This window comes from Protopterus annectens, chromosome 1.part1, assembly GCF_019279795.1.
Source record: "Protopterus annectens isolate FY-2018-M chromosome 1.part1, PAN1.0, whole genome shotgun sequence".
NCBI lineage: Eukaryota > Metazoa > Chordata > Ceratodontiformes > Protopteridae > Protopterus > Protopterus annectens.
This window is the reverse complement of record NC_056726.1, coordinates 598,078,139-598,096,027: the sequence shown is the minus strand read 5'-3', so window position 1 is coordinate 598,096,027 and position 17,889 is coordinate 598,078,139. Positions and strand designations below refer to the sequence as shown.

General features: G+C 38.0%; 1 protein-coding gene across 1 annotated transcript in view; it reads right to left on the bottom strand.

Annotated features, from left to right (window-relative positions):
• Positions 1-17,889, bottom strand: part of SIPA1L2 (signal induced proliferation associated 1 like 2) — a 2,064,602-nt gene that overhangs the window by 599,767 nt on the left and 1,446,946 nt on the right. Inside the window, exon 13 of the mRNA XM_044087172.1 lies at positions 3,142-3,242. Coding sequence (XP_043943107.1) covers positions 3,142-3,242 — 101 coding nt within the window. The remainder of the gene's footprint in view (positions 1-3,141; positions 3,243-17,889) is intronic.

Here is a 17,889-nt window from a genome sequence, read left to right as displayed (position 1 = left end):
GAGACATTAAACCACATCCCATCTACACAGTTGGAGAAACATTATGAGGATGTAAAAGATCCCATGACACTTACTGAAAAAAGATCAGGGGTTGCTTTATAAATGAACATATAATTTACAACCTCATATTCATCATATTTACATCATTCTTACAAAGTCTTCATCAACATTACAAAAAAAGAAAACCTAATGTAACAAAAATCAATACTTTTTTCCCCCTCACCACTACCTTTATTTACTTCCACCTCTCCACTGCATTTTTCACAATCATTTTCTTATTTCTGCCAATACATCTCCATTCTGTTTTTATTCTACGGTAATCCTTCACATTGTTGCCATATTAACTTTTCCCAAAAATGCTTATTTATTTTACATTCTAAAAACAGTGTTCTGCAGTTTCGTCCACCTTACAACAACACATGCCTTCTTCTATTTGCTATATATTTCGTAATTCATTTTATCAAGTAGCTTAAGATTCTCCACAAAAAATCCACAGCTTCATAAAACTCATCAAAACTTCTTTTTCTTCTTCACTTATCAGCTTTTCTAATATCATCTGTTAGCTCACTCCATAGGAACACCAGAAAAAAAACTCTCTCATGATTTTACTACTCATTCCTTTTCTCATTGCATTCATCAGTTTTTAATTCCCAAAACTTATATTCCTTCCTTTCTAGTGCCTTGGCCAAATGTCCCCTAGTCAGTATGACCACCACCAAGGGTCTTCCCTAAAAAGAGGCCACTTGCTTAGTGAGACCAACCAAGTCAACAAAACCTTATATAAATAAATAAGCAAATAAAAATTGCATTCTATTATGGGCTTAATAAGGACAGACCAACTTCACAGGACATGAAGAACATTCATTTAGTAGTAAGTGGGTTAGACAGAAGGATTTTCTAAATACAGTTGATAAATGGTGGTCAAAGGAGAGTTCACTGTCTATGAATATTGTTAGGTCTCTAATGACTGTACCTACTCTGCCAGGATAGTATCATTTATGTAGCAGAAACAAGGTTGTTCTTGTTTCATCAAGAATACAATGTCACATTTTTAGCGATGTCCTTTAAGCCCGCTGTCTAGGCATCGTGAATCTGTTTGGATGAGGCCCACTTAGGGGGTATGGATATCATTTGGAATACTGACAGTTCCAAGTCTGCAGTAATCTGCATGTGTGGTCAGCCTAAGACCCCTGATGTCACCCTTGACATCAACCAAGCATAAACTGAAGAAGGGAAGCTGCTGATGAGTCTTTGTGAGGAAAGTGTGTCAACCACCCTAACAGAATTGATGGTCTTAGAATGAAGATCGTGGTACAGGGAGGATCGGTAAGTTTACGCTTTCTCCACTGTAGTGCGATCTCAAAGTAAGTATACATAATTTGCAGGGGTGTGGGGGAGTGCAACAGTGCTTAAATGGAGCAGGTGTTTCTATCAATACACCACAATCTTCATTCACATGCTGCTAGTGGTATCTGACATGTACAGTTGTTTTTTCATTTTCGCCAGCTTCGAAAGTGTAAACATTCATGACTTTCAAATTGCGATCTTCTCGTCTCGTTAAAGTAAATTTCAGTTTTGTGTACATTTGAGCTACTGAAGCAGATCCATATATACACGTACATATCCATCTATCTATATGCATACACACACATATACAGACAGCTAGATATACTACGTGTGTGTGTGTGTGTGTGTGTGTGTGTGTGTGTGTGTGTGTGTGTATATATATATATATATATATATTCACATACACACACACACACACACACACACACACGTTTTCAAAATGTGGAATGGCACTTATGGAAAACTGGGATGACCAAATGAGTGTTTCCTAGTTTCTGTAATGTTGATCCGGAAATATTTGAATCCTCATTGGCAAATGGTTGTGTGCGTTTGCTAACATGGGATCGACATTCTGATAACAAATCACACTATAGTGGGGGGGTGGAAAATGTACCCTTCACAGCATCCCGACTACCCTCTACATGGGGGGTACAGGGGGGCTTGCCCCTCTGGAAAAATGTTACCGGTAACACAGAATTTCAAAACAGGAACTTCCGGTGTTTGAATGTCGATTCCATGGTTACCATTTCTAACATTTTGGTAATTCTGTATTACCAAATTTGTATAATAAATATGATCAAAAAGTGGAAAATTTTGGGATTTTTCACATTTTGATAGTAAAACAAAACAAACAAACAAAAAAAAAAAAATATATATATATATATATATATATATATATACACACACACACACACACACACAGATATATCTATATTTAATATTTGTATTTATACATGCTATCTATACAGATACACACATTTATTCCAAAAGCAACAGGAACCACTAAAGCATTTATTTATTTTACTGCATACAAAGTCAGTAAGTGGACTGAACCAAAATGACCGTTTTTAGCCATGACCTGGGCCATTACAGCAAACTACAGACGTAACACAGGCCAACACATAACCTAGAAATTTGTCTCTGGAGTAAATAACAGACAAACATATAAGTATGACAAGTAGCTAATTCAGAATAAATAAACTGAGAAACTAAGTGTAAATACAGTATATGAACAATTAACACAGGATACTTAAACTTTTACAGTCTTCAAATAGTGATGACACTAAAAAAGGTCAGACAATTAATAAAGGAAATGTATGGTACTAGGAAGCATAAAACAAAAGCTAGATGGAAAGTGGGCCACAAATGACAGATAAGTCAAGGAAGGAGAAAGGCAACTGCTTGAATAAAGAGTGTAAGGACATCAGGGTAGTCCTTACCACATACATTCATACTGATTTATTTTTCTTGCATACTGGAGAAAACATATTTTTGAACTTGGAGAGATTTGGGATGTATTTAAGATCAGGAGGCTCGAAGTCCAAGAGAGAAGACCCAAACCTGAGAAGTTTTCATCAGCCAGCTGCAGTTAGAGAGAGGTGATAAAGATTAACAGCATCCTGAGTACTTGAACAGAACCTGTTTGGCACATTCTAGTAGGTAAATAGGGAAGCAAGTGGAGCAAACAGTATTCCTGGCTGAAGAGTTCCATGTACTAGTAGACGGACAGCCATGTCTCCATCTTTGGGAAGTTAGCTAATTGGTTCTTTGGGAAGCTAGCTAACTGGTTCTTACCTGAGGGTCGTATTCGTTCTAAACCTTCATCATGTTCCCTTGGTCCGTCACCTTCCATTAAAGATGAACTAGGTGGTTCCTGGTGGATAGGGGACTGAGACCTAAAAAGAAGGCAAAGACAGATGCATATTAAGAACATGAATAACTTTCATAAGAAGTTCATATAAGCTACTAAAGTAAAAAAAAAAAAAAAAAAAAGAAAGAAATGTAGATCAAAATGTTCAGGGTAATAGTAATAATAACAATAGTAATGGTAGTAATAATACCCATATGTTAACCAGGTAGGCCCACTGGACAAACAGCCCCTTTTCAGAGGCAACCTGGGAGCAATGTTTAGTCAAGTGACCTGCTCAAGATCACACAGTAGGCAAATGAAGGCTGAGGGAATCGAACATTTTTCCTCAGGAAGTACAGTTTGCAGCCTTAACCCTCTGCTCCAGCTGCCAGATATGAGCTACAAGGTATTTTACTTATTCTTACATATGGAGGGTGGACTATTTTATTTTAGTTTATTCACTTTGGCAACCGGGTTTAATATAGCAGGACAGGGCCTGTGTAGAATATGGACTCAAAAAGAAAGTTTCAGTGCTGCTGCAATACAACAACAAATTCAATACTAACACAACTGTCTGTCAAAAGAATATACAAGAAACATTAAAAGTTTATGTAACCTATGATACTACTTCAACAACAGAAAATCCAGAATAGTGATATGAGTACAAACAGTTTATCACGCAAAAATAAGATACAGGATATTATTAAAAAAAGGAAAGGTTGAAAAACAAAACTCATTTTTATACTTTATGACCTAAGATGAGCAGTATGAAGGAACACACGTGGCCTGATAGACAAATTAATTACAAGGTAAAGTACAGTTGTGTGAAAACACACCTTGACATTAAAAATTAAAGTGGGATCCCAGTTTCATAAGCGTATGGGAATTAGCTGTAAGCAGATGCCTGCTTTACTGCTTATACTCCTCCCCAATGCAAGGATATATACTTGTGTCCCGGATAAAAGCAAGCAAAAAAAAAAAAAAAAAAAAAAACCTTGTCAGTTGGCAATATCTTCTGTTTTTTTCCTCAGAAAGCTGAGTCTTAGTTATGCCAAATAGCAACTGTAGAACCCCAACTATGATTCCCTGCCCTTTAATGCCAACAAAGCATGCAGGTCTAGGTAAGGGCATGGAAGTCGCCTACCTCTGGTTTTCACCTCTCTCTTTACTACTGAGAAGTTAAGGACTGTTACGGTAAGTTGCCACACAGCTGTGCTATGTTCTTCAAATGGATCATTGCTGCAGAAGAACTCCTGATGGAATAGTACATTCCCATAGCTATAAAAGGGGTGGACCAAAGCTACAAGATTTGTTATGTTGGATTCCCTCTAAATAATCCCTGCAGGACTGCGGCCTCAATCTCTATTCTTCTCCTGGACTGAAGATCCAGCTTGTAATGTTTAAAAAAAAAATCTGTGGCTTAAAGACTATGTGGTCATCTTGCAAATAATTTAAGCCTAGTCATGACAAAAGAAAGAGTTGAAAGTGGAAGCTGTCCTGGTAAGAGTCTTTTCTGATATCTGCTTGTATGGCCTTCTCATGCTTCTCATACCAAACCAAACTACTACAGTTCACTAGGCATTTAGAGAGGGTTTGGTTTGAAACTGGCCTACCCTGCGTCACTGCAGTGAAAGCCACTAACTGTTGCACTGTCTGCTTTACAGCCTTCATTTTATCCAGGTAGAATCTAAGTTGTGAATATCAAACAGAGACTCTTTTGTCTTTATTTTGTGGCTGTGGGATGAATACTGGAAGTTGACTGGATTGACTAAGAGAAAGCTCTGAGACCAGTATGATCATGAATGACAGGTTTCTCTTCAGGCTGACATCTTCCCTGTGAAAAACAACAAATGTCTCAACACTTCAAAGCCTACAATTAAGATTCTCCTAGTAGTGGTTTTAGCTACCAAAAAGATGGTCTTCCAGGAGAGGAACGTTAGTGGAACTGATGTTACTGGTTCAGAGGGGGTCCGATATCAGTTATGCTCAAATCGCAAGGAGGTAGAACTGCACTCATTGACTCACGATGGTGGATAACCCCATACACAACTGCTGTACCCGTACGTAATTTGGCAAGTGAGCTGCCTTCAAATGAAACTCAAAATGTCAGCCACAAGTACCTTCACAGAAAAAAAATAAAAGACCTGTTGAAAAATTGATAATTAAAACAACCGGAGGCATAGCCACTTGAAAGGCGTCTTTTCTGGCACCAAATAGAGAATTTTCTTCATTTCATCAAGTGAGATTCCTTTTAATTAGGTTTCCAAGCATCTGTCATTACATTGAGTATGTCTTGACAAAACAAGTGCTTCAGAGGAATAAGGTCAGATCACCAGTCTAAGCCCCTGAGTTGGCCAGAACAGGGGGCCCTTCCAAAATAAGTTTTTGGAATGCATGATTACAATCTGTAGTCCACACTACCTTATCCACTTTATTTTTCCTAGCTGGGTCAGTAAGAGGCGCAGCCATTGCACCACAAATGGTCACAATTTTTCAACAGTACCCCACTGTCCCTAGAAATGCTCTCACTTGTTTTTTAGCAACAGGAAGTGGCCACACTTGAACAGCTTCTACTTTGACAGAATCTGGCCTAATCTTCCCACTCTGTGTCCTAAGTAAGTGACCTCCGCCATACCCACCTGACACTTACTGTGTTTAATGGTTATCTTCGCCCTTTTAAACTGGTCTGCAAATGCCGGTAGTATAGTCTTTAATGTAGAGTTTAACCTCTCGACAGGACCATTAGTCTGGAGATGGTAGGGGGTGATCTTTAAATGTTTCACCCACAACACTTCCACAAACAAGTCAGTAGGTCTGACATGAAGTTGGCACCTTGGTCAGTCAGTATCTTCCTTGGAAAACCTACTCTGCTGAAAATTTCTAGCAAAGCATTTGCTACTTTCTCTACATCAGTATCACCTGCAAAAGGAATATTAGGGACTATAGTTAGAAGTGGCAGATGGTACGCTCTACGCACTACCAGCTGACATACAACCTTGTCTTCTAGTGCACCTCCAGGAGTCCACCCTTTTTACAACAAACATTTGTTCCTGTATACAGACTGTTTACTTCCTTGAACCCCAGATGCTTCCTTAGCCATATCCCTCAAGCTTTGTAATATAAGGTCTGTAAGTTGAGCCTGTCACAACTCTACATTTGTGACCCTCCCAAGCTTTCCTTCCACAGGAAGCATAGTAATTTCCAACAGCTGTACCTCACTGTCAATCTGGGTGCTATCACTCCCCTCCATCCTTGCAGTCACCATGTCCAAGGAAACATCATTACCTCCCAGCAGCTGTGGCTCACTTTCACACTTACTGCTACAGGATAGCTCCTTCTCTGAAACAGCCAACACACTAGTCCCAGCTTCAGGTATGAGATCTGTCTGGGTAGCCCCCCAGGCCACTGGACCCACATGCCTATCTCCCAGCCTGACTACATGTCACTGCATGCACACAAGGCAATGCATCCTCAAAGCCATTCCCTATCAGAACAACTGCAGGAATATCCTCATACAAAAGCTCCTCTTCCACAGGAAGCCTAGCAACTTCCGACAGTTGTGCCTCACTGTCAATCTGGGTACTATGACTCACCTCCGTCCTTACAGTCACAGTGTACAAGGGAACATCCTTACCTACCAGCAGCTGTGGCTCACTTTCAGACTTACTTCTATAGGATAAGCTCCTTCATTGAAATAGCCACCACACCAGTCCCTGCTTCAGGGTATGAGATTTTTCTGGGTCTCTCCCAGGCTACTGGACCTACATGCCTGTCTCCAAGCATGACTGCATGTCACTGCATGTACACAAGGTACTACAATCATCAAAGTCATTCCTTATCAAGACATCTGCAAGAATATCCTCAAACACACCTACCTGCTTCCTCTTCCATCCTCCCATTCAAGATAAACCCTAGCCAAAGGTATATGGAATGGGTTCCCTCCCAAAGCTCTGACTGAAGTTGACTGTCCAAGCAGGTACTGTTCTTCTCTAACCACTGCAGGCCTCACAATGGTTATATCAGAAGCTGTCTCTCTCTTAGCAGTAACCTGTTTATCATCTACTAAGATAGGATATAAATTTTGGTGATAGATTCACACCCATTTTTTTCCAAACAATTTCCCACTGTCAGTTTGTCATCACTACTTGCTGGCTCCCTCATCTTTTGTTTCTCACCTTGCCTCAATGGACAATTGAGTGCTATATGGCCTCTCTGATTACACTTGAAACATCTGATCCCTAAACGTGCACTTGGACTAGTAGTTTCCCCTGTTAGTGATGTACTCTGTTGGAGTGGTTTAGACTGACCCCATGGGTTCCCTTATGTCCATGTGCAGCACTGGGTATCCCTTTATTATGCATTGGTGTTACACTTGCTAAGCAGAAATTCCATTTTCTCCCCAACTCCACAGAGTTGCACTCTCTGTCTGCTAACCAGATTCTCATGTCATCAGGCAACGTACTGAGGGCTTGTTCCCTCATCAAAAGGTCTGCTAGTCCCTCAAAAGTGGTGACCCGACACCCACTCATTCATCTGTGAAAGTAAGTACTTAAATCAGCAATATAATCACATACACTTTTACCTGCCTTGTGTCTGTCTTAACAAAACTTTTTCCTATAAGCTTCAGGTGTTAGTTTAAAACAATCTAGAAGGATCCAACTCAGTTTGGCTTTGTCAAAGGCAGATCCTGCCTCTTAAACTTGGTTGACTTTTTCGAGACAGTCACCAAGGCCATTGATGAAGGAAAGGCAGTCCATACAGCCTACCTCGACCTGGCAAAGGCCTTCGACACAATACCCCACTCAGGTATCATCGAAAAACTCATCAGCTTGAATGTAAACCCATACATCACAAGATGGGTTGCAAACTGGCTAAGTGACAGAACCCACAGGGTCAGAGTTGCTGGAGCCATGTCAGACTCAAAGCCTGTCACAAGTGGTGTCCCACAGGGCTCAGTCCTGGGTCCACTCTTGTTCGGCATCTACTTTTCTGAAGTACAAGCAAACACAGGAGGGTTATGGCTGACAAAGTTTGCAGATGACTGCAAACTGAAAACACATCTGACACAGATATCCTCCAGAAGGGCCTCACAGAAATGGATAACTGGTGCCAGAGCCATGGCCTGAAGTTAAACGCCAAAAATGCATAGTCATACCCTTTGGGAAAAACAAGGCTACCCTAGCTACCATATAGGTGGCAATCCACTGAGCACAGAAAAAGTCATCAGAGATCTGGGGACCCAGGTTGACAGTAGCCTTCGTTTGACACTCATGTTGCTAAAGTAGTTAGGAAAACCTTCTATATCACCCACCTGTTCATGAAGGGATTCACATCTAGATCAAGGGAGGTCATCGTCCCCTGTACTCATCACTTATTAGACCTATGATTGAGTACAATGCCCGTTCGAATGTATCTGACCAGACACCTGCTGCAGCTTGAAAGGCCCCAAAAGTTCCTCACCAAAAGGATAAAGGGTCTCAAAAATATGTCTTATGCTGCCCGACTGAAAGAACTCCAGCTCTATTCAGTCTCATACCGCTTGCTCAGAGGTGACCTGTGCCTGACATATAAGGCCATGTCAAACCCAGATTTGATGAATATGCTTCACCTCAAAAATCTAGATCCCTCAGAACCACAAGGGCGGAGACTTAAACCTTGACACGGTTATAAATAGAACGTGCTGGAGGGACAGATTCATCACCCAGAGACTCCCTATGCTGTGGAACAAAATCCCGGTACATGTGAGGCAGAGCACCTCTCTGGTCTTGTTCAAGAGGAATCTTGACCAATGGATGGGAGATTGCAGATATACCCCAGGGATTACTTCAGCGTCACTGCTTGACAGAGGCACAGCAAAATGATAGGCATAGTTTTTATTCAAACTAAAGGGGTGGCGAAAGCCACATAACTATGGGCTAGGCTTATAAATGCCCTTGGGCAGATAGCCTAGTATGAACCTATGAACCTATGTTCTTAACTTTAACATAATTCAAACAATCTACATCAGACAACATGGCATGAAAAGCTTTACCATGGAGTAGGGGAATGACATGAACCCAGAGCTCACGGTCAATATCATACTGTCTACGTATCCTCTCAAATATACGAACCAAACTATCAAAGTCACCCCCATCCCTGCATTGAGAAAAAAGCTTACTGACCTTTACAGCTTTTGGGGTCCAGATATTCCCTTCTCTATTACCTCCATGACCCTCTCGAAGGGTAAAAATCTCCACTTAATGCTGGTGCTGTCTCTCATTTTCCTCAGCTTCTAAACATCTGAGTCTCTCTGCTGATTCCAGTTCAAGACGTTTGGCCTCCAGTTGTTGAACTTCCAGGTGCAGTCTCACTTCAGTCTCCAGTTGTTTGGCTTTCAGGCCATATTGATGCTGTTTCTCCGCAGCCTCAAGTTCATATCAGCACTGCTTCTTCCCTTTCTTCAGCCTCCAGTTCCAGTCTCCTTAATTCTAGACTGATTCTCAGATCCTCTGAACAAAATGTGGACTTACAATTTACTTGGGTTATTAACTTGGACCACATAGATTATCCTGATGTCCATTTGTTTAAAGATAAACATAATGGGAGGTATGCCACTAGAATACATAGAAAGGAAACATTCATATTCTTTTTTGCACTACACCAGTTCCCACCCGAAACATAGGAAGAGGTCTGTTGTGAAAGGGCAGTTTGTTTGAGCTGCCCACATGCTCTCTGGAGAGGAAGACTTCATCTTAAGAGTGCACAAATTTGAAATCTATGTTTCTTAGGAGGGCATACTCTGTTGACATGCTTAATGAACTTATAGAAGAGGTCACAAAGAAAAGAAGAACAGGTCATTTCAAGCCCATAGTTGGAGTTCATGTACTAGACACTAACTTGTCAAACACAGAAACCAGAGGACCAGATAAACAACATACCTCTTTCCTTAAATCCCTAATTGTTACATACAGTTCAAATTCACATAGCCTCAAGTCAATTTTTTATAAAAATTGGGATATTTTAATGGAAGACACAGAAATCAGAACTCATTTAGGGGACAAACCAGTAATAACATATAGGAAAGGTAGGAATTTAAAGGATCTCCTCAGGAATAGGCACGTCAATAACACAACAGGCCGCTTGGGTAACCACAAGTGTGAGTCTTGTAATTGGTGCCATAAGGTTAAAATGGGTGCTATGTTTACCATAGACAACATGGATTTTATTATAGAGGGGAGATACAATTGTTCATCGAAAGCAGTTGTCTATGTGGCCTCATGTGACCATTGTCCTGTGTTCTACATAGGCAAAACGGAAAGAAAACTTTCTACTAGAATCTATGAACATGATTATGCCATAAGAAGGAACAACTTAAACAATGCTTTAGCTAGGCACATTCATAGCAACAGTAATCACAACTTTAGGTTCATGGCAATAGATCATGTGGAGATTAGTGACAAAAAACCTTGGGGGGGTCCTGATAGAATTAAAGGAACCTAGGTGGCAGATTCTGTTGTATGCAGGCAAATGGCCTGGCATCAATGACAGGACCTCCATTACTCCTGCTTTAAAATGAAAGGCCCTTGAAAAGAGCAAAATAACAAAGAAAAATGTCTTGATGGACGTACTAGCTATTTACTAATAACATTTCAACTATTTTTCTTAAAGTACAAATAGCTGAACATTGGTTGAATGTTTTGTGGAACTGTTTACTTTTGATTTTATTTTAGAAGCATGTTTTTAACATATTGTACTTTTAATACACATCCAAGAGCAGAAACAGTGACTGAAGAGTTCATTCCTTTCTTTTTCCCTGTTAATAACCAGCTAGCAGTTTTTCCCTGTGTCCAACTGGAATGATTTGATCAGCATTTAAATGTTCATTTTGTAATTCACCTTTATCTGATGAAGTTTACACTGTTTAAATGAAAGTGTTTACGATTTGTGTTTTATTTTCATTTTTATTCATATTAAAGTCAGTTTTTACATTGAGCCTTGAGTTTGGTGCTTGCTGGATCCCTGTCTGCCAGTCTGTTTATTTTCTTCAGTTTGTTTCAGTATATTTGGTTTCTGAGTTTGTGTTTCGTACGGCTACTGGCAGTATTGTGGATCCCTCATCACCAGAGAGAGAACATCCACAAGAAGGAATGGAAATTGAAATCGGATATCTTACTGCACTAGTTTTGCAGCTTACTCAACATATGGACAACCTTTATCAGCATGTTAGTCTTACAAATAGATCCAACACAAGAGAAGCCTTGGACCTGCACAGGGGGGCTAGCGAGCAGCCCACTAACTTTAATCTCACACCTCAATTTCTTTCTTCCAGCTCATGCCCAGATTTGGAGCCTAGACAAGGAAATAATACGCATTTGCATACACCGGAAGTGAATGAGGCTGCAGGCAGCCGTTTACATAACAGAGCCGCATCAAACGGATGCATACAGGCTTTACACAATGAAATACCACAACTTTAAGAGTGGTTACAGGCCGGTTTATCTTTCAGCATTGAAACAGGACACGGCACCCCTTCAATGGAAGGTAAGCTGAATGAATATGATTTAAAATTGTCATGCTGCAATTAGTTGCAGCTTGAAAATGCCTACCTGAGGGAATGTTTAAGGCTCATTCTCAAAGGCTTAAGGTTATGGTGTTTTCCCACTGCTGAACTGGCATATAACTCAGCTCTCCCCTTGGATTTACTAAAGCTTTTCAACAAATGTGGGTTTGAGCTACTTGAATTACTAATTAAGTAGAACACGTATGACATTGAACTTTTGTTCAAAGAGCTTGCCATTTTGATAAAGCCATCTAGGAAGATAGAGAATACAGTGCTATGAGTTATGAACACTACAGAATATACATCAGCATAGACCAGCACATAAACAAATTAAAAGTGGGAAAATTAAGTAAAATAAATAGGGATGTCAATGACTATACAAATGGTATGGCCTATCCATAACCCCTGGGCACTCATCAAAGGTTTAAAGGGGCTGCTGTTGAAAATTAGAATTTCCAGCCATTTCTCCTCTTTGGAAAATAATGAACCCACATTTGAGAGTGCTGACGATGTGGTTCTTAATTATGGCAAAGAGTATCCTGAGCTCAGGAGGAGATACAGAATTAAAAACAAAGTTTACTACAACAGCAGACAATAACCCCAAGCAGGGTTTAATACCCTGAGGTTTCAAGGGGCTCGACCAGAGAACAGAAATTGGAGGACTTAAGTATTTCATTGGACTGTTCTTGTGATGATGAAAATTTTATTGAGCTTCTTGTTTACGATCATTTAGATACGCCAAGCTTCCCAAACAGCCAATAAACTATAATTTCTGGGCCAGAAACCACTTCTCCTTTGGTAGATAGGTTACCTAGTGCTTACCACTCCCACTGATAAGCTAGAAGGCTTCTCTCCAACACAGAAGGGCTTGGGGGGGCTCAGAAGCTTACCAACAGTCCTGGACACAGCAAATCTGTACCTGGACTACACTAGTTACAGGAAAGGCGGGGACCAAATGCAAACATGGGCTTTCAAAACAGGTGATAGTCTTTTCTGATCGTTTGTAGTCGTTTAAAGCTGTTTTAAGTGCACTTTTTACTGTTTTTACCTTATCTTTAAAAAAAAAAATTCCTTGTCTCTCACCTTTCTAAGCTAGTATAGTCCAGTTTTCAGGCTAGTGCTGAATTCAGGGCTGTGTTACAAGTTTCTGAGTTGCCCATACCTTACTTGGCTAGAAGGAAGTTTCTCTGTTCACCTGTGAGAGAGAGGAGCTTTGAGCAGCCTATCTGTCCCTGGAGGAGTGGTTCCAGCCCAGAAGTTAGTAGTTTATTGGTCATTTTGGGCTAATTTCTATATATCTCATTTCCCTGCTATAAAAACCGTGTTTGCACGGTTTTACGTGCCAGGCAGTTCTGGTTAGCTACGGTTAAATTATTCCTGACCCTTGATTTGTGACTTTATTGCTTCCGGCCATACATAAGCAATTCCCCTGTTGTACTGCTCCCTGTCTCTTTGCATTTTAATAGTTTTCCTCTGACATATCTTGGAAATCCACTTGTCTGCCTCCTGATATTGTTTGTTGCACAGTTTCTCCCATTCAGAATATAGTAAATCATTCACTATTCTAGTATTAAGTTTTTCAGCTTCCTGAATAAGATCACTTAATTTTTCATCATTATATTTGATCAACATATGCATATAATTAAAACCACATTCGTCAAAAAACTTATTAAATTAATTTTTACCTTCACTTGTCAATTCCAACCCCATGGGTTGTTTGAAAAATCAAAAGCAATAAAGTCACAAATCAAGGGTCGTACTAATATTAATCGAAATGGCAGGGATCTAAAGGATAAGTCATACATATGGGAGACAGGATTTTCACATGGAAATGAGGGATACATCTCAACCATATCAGAACAAGAGTCAGGCGAAACAGACATTTTCAAGAAAGAGAAACAATCAAAGAAATTGGAATCAGTGATGCCCAATAATATTATAGAAACAGGACACGAAGGTGTAGCGAAAGAGAATGAAAAAGAAAATGATATAGTTATTACAGGAAATATATGTTCGAATAAGAACTTTAACATATATAATTATTCTAATGTTATAATTGATCGAACACACTTTGATTTATTGGCAAAGGGTATGAAATTTATTCCTAACCCTCATTTCAATAAGACTGATCTTTTAATTGATTTTAAGAAATACATTAGAAAAATCAATTTGGAAATATTTTTTAATAATTAGCCAAAAAATGATATGCACAATACCTCTACTTTTTACAATAGTACGAATTTGTTAAAAAAGGCTAGTACATTTATACCTCCAAGTCATCCAACGATGGACATGTAGGAGAAAATTATTACAAGGGAAATATATCAGGAATGCAATTCTCTGAGACAGATGACTTCTATTAAAAATTTGTCTACAGATGAAAAGAGACTTTTGAGAGAGATAAAAAATGACTATAACACAAGAATTATGAAACCTGATAAAGGGGGGGGGGGTAGTCCTCTACGACAATACTGAATATACCAAAAAGATTTATGACATTTTATATATGTCGGGAAATTATGCAACTATATCATTGAACGAGCTAAATATAGCATACCAAAGAATAGATTCATATTTAGAAGAATATTTAGTAGATGGAAGAATTTCACAAGAAATATATGATTTTCTAAAAGTTAAATTTCCCAAATTAGCTACATTGATAGGTATACCAAAAATACATAAAGACGTTAATGACCCACCCTTTAGACCAACTGTATCAGGAAACAAATCCAAAACCTTCCCATTAGGAAGATATATTGATACCAAATTAAAATTTATGTACAACCATATAATTCACATGGTCAAAGACTCATGGGTCTTTCTTAATAACTATCCGATTACAGCTTGGAAAACCAATATTGTTTTTGTTACAATTGACGTCATTGACTTGTTTTCTTGCATTCCCACAAGAGAAGGCTTAGAAGCCTTCAGTAACACTATTATTAAATATTCTACTCTCGAATGGGACGAAATATGTTTATTAGTGGAAATGATGTCCATCGTACTGGATAACAACTTCATTTATTACGAAGGAAAATATTTTAAACAGACTAGGGGAGTGGCTATGGGGGCAGCTTGTGCCCCCATTTACGCTAACTTAGTCATGTTAAATTGGGAGGATTTATATTTGTTTCCTAGTACATATTTTAAACATATTAAATACTATTCTAGGTTTTTAGATGACATCTACATTTTGTGGGACGCGGACTATGACATTCTACAATTTATTAACTATATTAATGCAAGCAGTGAATATTTAAAATTCACATATGCACACAGCGTAACAGGCATACCTTACTTGGACACATTTATTTTTCACAATGAGGGAGTACTCCAGTCTAAAATATATAGAAAAAATACTTTTTCAAACTACTTAGCATATACTAGTTGTCACCCTCCTAAGGTAAAATATAATGTGTTTAAAGGGCAATGCATTCGTGCTGCACGCATGACATCTAATTACGAGAAAATGAAGAAAAAAATGGATTTTATAAAAAATGTATTCCAACAAAGAGGTTATCCTAAAAAATGATGGAGGAAGTAGTAGAATATGTTACACAGCACTGGGAAGTGAAATATAAAGCTTTATTAGGAGCTGGCATAGAATTAGGTAAGCATTTTGACAAAGTAAATACATGTTTGACATCACCATTTCAAAGAGCATGTGTTCTACAATTTAACTTGGCCATAGACAGTATTAAAAAGCTAATGTGTAAATTTTGGCATATAATATCTAGTGATGCCAACCTATTTAAAATACTGGGCAACAAACCAAATTTTAAATATAAAATGGGTAAGAACATGAAAGTATCAGTGGAACATAATGAAACAAAAAAGATTTTAAGTGTCTAATTAGAAGCACGAAATGTGGATGTTGCAATCAATGTAAATATATGTCGGAAGAGAGTAAAATAAAGTTAGATAATGGTCATAAGTCATTTATTAGAGCCAAATATGGCAATTGTAACACAAAAATGGTGATATATCTTGCGAAATGCAATACATGCCCCAGTTTTTATGTAGGAAAAACTGAGAGACACCTAAAGAAGAGAATATATGACCATATTTACAGTATCAGAACAAATGACAAAACTAATGCCTTATATAGACACATTCAATCTAAAGGTGACGAACATCATTTTGAATTTAGCATTTTCGAACATACTGAAATGGATCCTAGGGGAGGTGACTACAAAAGTTTATTAAGTTACAGAGAAGTGTGGTGGCAAATATATTTAGATGCCACGACTCCCCCGGGTCTTAATGAATTTATTCCCGTCAACCACTGATATCTATATGAATTTTTTTTCATTCATTCCATTTTATATTCATGTCATTTTTTATTCTATTTCTATTTGCATCATGCTATTGATATTTTTATGTATTTAAATGATATTCATATGTAATTAAATGAACTCATACGATTTTTACACACTGTAAATATACATTTATATTTTTCATATACAGTTTTATATATATATATATATATATATATATATATATATATATAAACAATATTAGGAAATACTGACAAAGTTAAGCTCACAAAACACTTCTGTGCCCTCAGTAATTTAGATAAAAATATAAAAAACAAGAAATAGGGCGCAGTAAAGGCAGAAAGTATTGTCAGTAATTCAAAAGACCATTTGGTCAAGTACGTAAAAATAGAATTCACCACAGTATCTAGATGCAATGTGCAAAAGTACAAACGCTCAAAAACAGCAAAAGCACCTTGCTGTTTAAATATAACTGTTCGCCAGATGTCTATATTACTATTTCTTCTCCATGGAACAATTGCTTGCTGCCATAATCCAAAACAAGGAACCAAGCGTTCTGCGGAGATGTATAAAATAACTTTATTTAAACCACACGGCAAGCGCTTTCAACTTTGGTCTTCTTCAGGCCGATAAAAACATAATAAATTAAATGCATTTATATAGAACTACATCATCAACAATCATTGATGTCACATCCTGCTTAATCTTCTTGTATAAAGCCATTTTCTTCCTATAAAAAGCTATTATTACATGCGTTTCCTCTAAAACGCTATGCACAGAAAAACTACAAGTGCATTACGCTCAAACAAATTTCTCTATTCTATATCTGTATAAAATCCTCTTTCCATGAAAACACCTATAAATATGTACACTTCTAAAAAATAAAAACATTATAAAATAACATTGTGAATCATACTGCAACATTCAATATAAAATATTCCTTTCATAAATACAAGCTCCTATAAAAAAAATTATGGACATTTGTATATATATATATATATATATATATATATATATATATATATATATATATATGCTCGTGTTACAACAATTAAAACATATATGAAAACATATATAGAGAAAATCCCTACACAACCCAGAAATCATGATGAATGACTATGCAGCATCTTAAACATGCAAGATGTGCAAGCTATATATATTTTTACGTACACATTACATATATGTATGTATAACCAGGTTTTTGTTGAAAACGGACATCTATAAAGTGAAATTGTTATAGATTCCACTAAAAACATTAATTTGACATAACCTGAGTATGCCACAAAGTTAAAAAGCCAAGCAACAATACTACTAGAACTACTAAACTAATATAGAATGTAAATGAGAATGAATGAGTAAATACAAACTAAACAAAAACAATGGACAATAGTCAGATATACATATAGAGTGAGATTCTATTTCCAAAAGCTGAGGGAGAAGCCATTTTGGAAGGCAATCTATAAAAATGTTTCGATACTCCTGGAATGCCCATTCCACTGAGGCCTAAATGAGGAAGGAACTATCCAAATACAGACAGATATATACTACTTTCATCCTCAGCTATCACTAGCACCAGGTATTTGATGAACATTCTGGGAGCAGCAGAGAGCCAACACGGCAAGGAAGTAATCTGGCAATGGAGTTCCCTCCTCTCTTAAAACTCTTCAGTGTTACCCACTATCTTACTGATTGGGATGTGGTGATACACATTCTTCATGTCTAATTTCACTAGCAAGGCCTCAGAATTCTCCATGTCAAATTTCACTAGCAAGGCCCCAGGTATAAGGAGTAGTAGGAGGGATTACAAGGTAGGCATTTCAAGCCTTGGTCCTCTCAAAAAGAATTTGAGCTTTACCATCTCAATCTTTGCTTAATGG